This window comes from Nestor notabilis, unplaced genomic scaffold (assembly GCF_000696875.1).
Source record: "Nestor notabilis isolate BGI_N333 unplaced genomic scaffold, ASM69687v1 scaffold8413, whole genome shotgun sequence".
NCBI lineage: Eukaryota > Metazoa > Chordata > Aves > Psittaciformes > Psittacidae > Nestor > Nestor notabilis.
This window is the reverse complement of record NW_009922338.1, coordinates 60,084-65,548: the sequence shown is the minus strand read 5'-3', so window position 1 is coordinate 65,548 and position 5,465 is coordinate 60,084. Positions and strand designations below refer to the sequence as shown.

Genomic DNA, 5,465 nt, shown 5'->3' with positions numbered 1-5,465 from the left:
AGTTTAAAAGGGGTAGATTTCACAAAATCTAAACTTCTGTTTCTCACATCGTTTGGCTTCTGAATATTTTTTGATCTGCTTTTCTACAGAAAATCCAATAATCTCCAGATTATTTTTTTTTCCAAATTCATGCTTATAAAGAAAAAAGAAAGACATACTGCTTTTTACAATACACTTCCCTTGTTCAAGAAAATAATGTTATCATAATGTAAAAACCAGTCATGGTTATAAATACACCTAAGGGGGCATGTGTACCTCATGCAAAAACCATGTCACTTTCATGAGAAAATGAATGTATGCACCTGAATATATATCTGTAAGTAATTGGCATAACCATGCTTTGGCTATTATGAGGAAAATTTGTAAAAGATCTCCTTAATTCCCTTTCCACCCTTCTCCCCGCAAGAACTGCTGGAAAGAACATTTCCTATCATTTCTATACAGCAGTGATTATTAATATTATATTTTAAAAGCTTCTCAGCATCAATGAATGGGACCAGTTAGTTCCATAGCTGCAGTCAAAATGAAACTGAAAACTCACAGTAAAAATAAAGAAAACTCTGAAGATCATCACAGACTAAAATTTGAGAACCTCTATTTGAGAATATTATTTCTGAAACAAAATTAGGAACATTTGCAGTCTCAATGAACATAACATCCCACAACATTTTGTTTAAACAAAATGAGTATTTTCTTCTTTGGAAATGTCTTGCTAAAAGCAGGGATGGAAGAATCTTTCCAAACTAGTGAATAAAACTATTTTAAGACTAACTCGTATGTGTTGGTGCCAGTCCGTGCGTATAAACTGTAGGCACTGACTGAAAGAACAGATGACTGAAACACTATTTAAACCTGAGTTCAGCCTCCTAGAAATACTCCCTGCCCATATTTTGTAATTACAGCAATGGATGCATGTTACGAGGATGAGCCAAACCCACCTATGTGCATTTTATTTGACCACCACTGAAATGCCTTAGCTGTTTTTTGCTATTTCAGTATTTAAGTCGCTTTGGCACTCATTAGTTCCCCAATCATGCTGAATTTCCATGTGGGTTGCTTGATATCTGCACTTACAGGCATGATGTGGCTCGTGGTGTGCCACAAGATGCGGTGGAAACATCTCACCCCCGCCCCCAGTGGCTCCTGGTGCTCTCTGTCCCTCATCCCAGGGATGCTGCCTGTGTCCTGCGAAACAAACTGGAACCTACCAGGAGGAAAAATTTACTTGCTTGAAGCAAGAGAGTTGTCGTCAGTGTTGGGCACAAATACAGTTCATAATTTTAAAGCCAGCATGCAAGTTAATTAAAGGTTGATTTCCAGATATGTATAAGATGAAAACCAAACATGGCACCTTGCCCTGATGTTTTGAATAAACTGTTAGATTTCTAAATTGTTAAAGTGTTGGTACTTATATCAGTATTTTGGGGTGCAAGAAGGTACTTATGTTACTAGGAGTTACCCTGTTTCATCACATTTTCTTTTCTGATGCCTATTTTGATTTCAGTTCCCTCTGAAATTTCACACTACAAGTTACCATCATGAATAACTCTGCATCTGGATTTAATTGTACTTTGCCGCTGACGACTGCCCATTGTCTCCTTTTCTCTTTCTCTTTGCAGAATCCAGTTTTTTGTTGGGAAATGCCCAGATTGTGGACTGGCCCGTAGTTTATAGTAATGACGGGTTTTGTAAACTCTCCGGATATCATCGAGCTGACGTCATGCAGAAGAGCAGTACTTGCAGGTATGCCAACTATCTGTTTGTTGCCACTCGATGCACTTTAAAAGCTGTAATCTGCTGAGAAGAACAAGGAGGTTTTGCAGAAGGCATTGATGGAAGAAAAGTGTTGTTTTGTGGAAATGAAAGTATTGAAACAGGATTTAAATGAATGAAACCAGTAACTTATCCACGACATGGTAAAGCACTTTGGAGTTTATCCTGTCCGATATAAGTACAAATGTGCTGTAGCTAATGATCCAATAAAGAAAGAAGGGTTTTAGGTAATATATTTTAAAGGCTTTTTTTACTATTTTTTTTTTTTTTCAGTTCTCCTGCTGGCATGCCAGGAGGCAGTGGGCTATTCTGTAGCCCATGTTAGTTCCTGTTATTTCACACACAGAGAGCACAGTAATGTGCAAACTGCATCTTTATTCACAAGAGAGTGATTAAGCTGATGATATATCTACTCTAAGCATTGCAGCTTTATGGCTTTTTCCTTTTGTTGGTGGTCTCTCAGGAGCGGGCAGCTGTGATTTATGGTTAGACGTGCATCTGTGCCTTGTCTGCTGTATCCTTTAAAAGGAGATGGTTTGGGGAAAGACAAAATCCCTAATGCTTGTGCATGAACAAAGTAAATGAGGGACACAGACAATAAGGAATGGCTGAGATACACGTTTCTTTAGGTTTTCCCTTTATGTATTCAGGGAGTGACCAGCTCCAGGATGCTGCAAAGAGGGAGCTGCCCATCTATAGAGATGGTTTTTGGGAGATAGGTGCTGCCAGATACTGGTCATGGGCTGATGCTTCAGCTGTCAGGAGCAGGGCAGGCAGTGAGCTTGTCCTTGGATGTCAGTCATTGCTAACTCCAAAAAGCAACATGTGATGATTTGTGATCACTGCTCTCATCTGCCAGGAAGGGGAGGAAGCCTTGGGAGTCCAGGATTGCTCTGAGCAGCCAGGTCTCCTCTAATGGGTAATGGAGAAGAGATGGGCACATGCCAACGGAACGAAATATTCATTTACATGGTAGCAATAGAGTCGATATACTCAGTGGGCCTGAAAGAAACAGCCTTATCGCAGCTGTGCTGGATATACATACATGCTTTCCCCTTTGCTCTTTACTGTCTTAAATATTGAACTGTATAGGTTTGCTGTGAGCCAGCACTTTTATAGTCTGTGCATATTACAGATAATTACAAATATAGAACAGAAAGGTAGGAAAATACTGAGGAAGTAAAGGTTTAGCAATACCTTTCTGATAATGATCCCCCTGTGCCTTGTGACTCAAATACTGAGGGAATCAAAAGGTTTACTCCATCTGAGTGCTTTTTATGAATGTGATGGGCTTTAGTTACCATTTGTAAGGATTCTGTTTTGATGGTGTGTTCAAGTAGATCATACAGGTGAATCACACAGATGCAAATTCAAGTAGGAATTATTATGGAAAATGGAATTGGTAGCAAAGATTTGATTTTTTTGGTGGGGTTTTTTTTGTTTGTTTTTTGTTTGTTTGTTTGTTTGTTTGTTTGTTTTCTTTAATCTTCATTCTCTACATCCATCTCTGGATTTTTGAAAGATCTCTCTACACTGAAAAAGCATTCCTAGTACTACTTTTTGTGTATGTGCTGGTGGAGTTATATACACAGAGTGATGTTTCCTGCTTCTTAGGAGACATAGCAATCTTTGCAGACTGAAGGAGATCTGGAGAGGTTTTCAGTGTGGTCTGACATATAGCATGTAGCCTTCTAGAGTAATGTCTGTGGAGCTGCTCTCTAATGAAGAGCTGTACAATTGTACGGAATGGAAAACAGTCTTGAAGGCCAATGGTGCCTGCTTAGGCTTACTCAGTTGAATGACATTGGAGGTTTATGGGTATCTGGGGCTATTATTTATATTATTTTCTGAGTCAAGCTCTCAGTCCAGATTTGCTATGGTATGCCCAGATCATTACATTATTCATAAAAATTGCTTTATGTGTATTGTTTGCTTTACTGTTCTAAGCCAAGTGCTCTGGAATAAGAGTGCTCTGGTGCCACACCTTTACTGCAGGTTTTGGAAGGGTCTGTTTTTACAGCTTAATAGTGCCAAAAATTCAACCAAATCAAAGTACACAGATACAAACAATGCAAGTCTGTCTAGCCCCTGATTTGAATTATTGTTGTTGCTGATCACGAGTGTGATAAAAAATTCATAAATTTTGAAATATTTGGTTAGTTTGCCCCTGTCTATAAGATACAGTGCCTTCAAATCAGTTTTATCCATGCTTTTCTCCTGGGTAGTCCAGCGAGTATTCACTCTATCTTCTTTCTGTCTGTACCATCCTGTACTTTACATTGGCTGCTCCATGTCATCATTATATTCAGCCTCAGGTGGTCTTGGCTGATACTGATCACAGGGAGGGATGGATAAACAGAAAGCACTGGAGGTATGAGTAATTTTGTTCCAGCTCAGGCAGTGAGTTAGTCCTGCGACAGGCTGGTCATGCCTTTGATTTTGCCCTTCTCTCATCACCCATGACTGGCATTGCTCAGGTATCAGTATTAGGACAGGTGCTATTCAATATCTTTGCTGGCAACATGGACAGTGGGATTGAGTGCACCCTCAGCAAGTTTGCTGATGACACCAAGCTGTGTGATGCAGTTGATATGCAGCAGGGGAGGGATGCCATCCAGAGGGACCCTGACAGGCTTGAGAGATGGGCCCATGCTAACCTTGTGAGATTACACAAGGCCAAGTGCAAGGTCCTGCATGTGAATCAGGGCAATCCCAAGCACAAATACAGGTTGGATGGAGAACGGATTGAGAGCAGACCTGAGGAGAAGGACTTTGGGCTGTTGGCTGATGAGAAGCTCAACATGGCAGTGAGTTAGTCCTGCGACAGGCTGGTCATGCCTTTGATTTTGCCCTTCTCTCATCACCCATGACTGGCATTGCTCAGGTATCAGTATTAGGACAGGTGCTATTCAATATCTTTGCTGGCAACATGGACAGTGGGATTGAGTGCACCCTCAGCAAGTTTGCTGATGACACCAAGCTGTGTGATGCAGTTGATATGCAGCAGGGGAGGGATGCCATCCAGAGGGACCCTGACAGGCTTGAGAGATGGGCCCATGCTAACCTTGTGAGATTACACAAGGCCAAGTGCAAGGTCCTGCATGTGAATCAGGGCAATCCCAAGCACAAATACAGGTTGGATGGAGAACGGATTGAGAGCAGACCTGAGGAGAAGGACTTTGGGCTGGTGGCTGATGAGAAGCTCAACATGACCCAGCAGTGAACTGGGCTGCATCAAAAGAAGTGTGACCAGCAAGTTGAGGGAGATGATTCTCCCTCTTTGCTCTGATGAGACCCCCACCTAGAGTGCTGCGTTTAGCTCTGGGGCCCCCAATACAAGAAGGATGCAGAGCTGCTGGAGTCAGTTCGGAGGAAGCCATGAAGATGATCCAAGGGCTAGAGCACCTTTCCTGTGACAACAGGCTGAAAGAGTTGGAATTGCTCAGCCTGGAGAAGAGAAGGCTCAGCAGAGACATTAGAACAACCTTCCTGTAGCTAAAGGAGCCTACGAGAAATCTGGAGGGGGAATTTTACAAGGGCATGTAAGGATAGGATAATGGGCAATGGATTTAAACTGAAAGAGGGCAGATTTAGATGAGATATTAGGAAAAAATTCTTTACTGTGGGGGTGGTGAGACACTGAACTAGGTTGCCCAGAGAAGTGGTGGCTGGCTCCTCCACGGCCACGTTTC

General features: G+C 41.7%; 1 protein-coding gene across 1 annotated transcript in view; it reads left to right on the top strand.

Moving 5' to 3' along the window:
- Window positions 1–1,627: 1,627 nt before the first annotated feature.
- The window catches only part of KCNH5 (potassium voltage-gated channel, subfamily H (eag-related), member 5), a 47,121-nt gene continuing 43,283 nt past the window's right edge, over window positions 1,628–5,465 (top strand). The window contains exon 1 of the mRNA XM_010011568.1: window positions 1,628–1,743. Coding sequence (XP_010009870.1) covers window positions 1,721–1,743 — 23 coding nt within the window. The 5' untranslated portion in view covers window positions 1,628–1,720. The remainder of the gene's footprint in view (window positions 1,744–5,465) is intronic.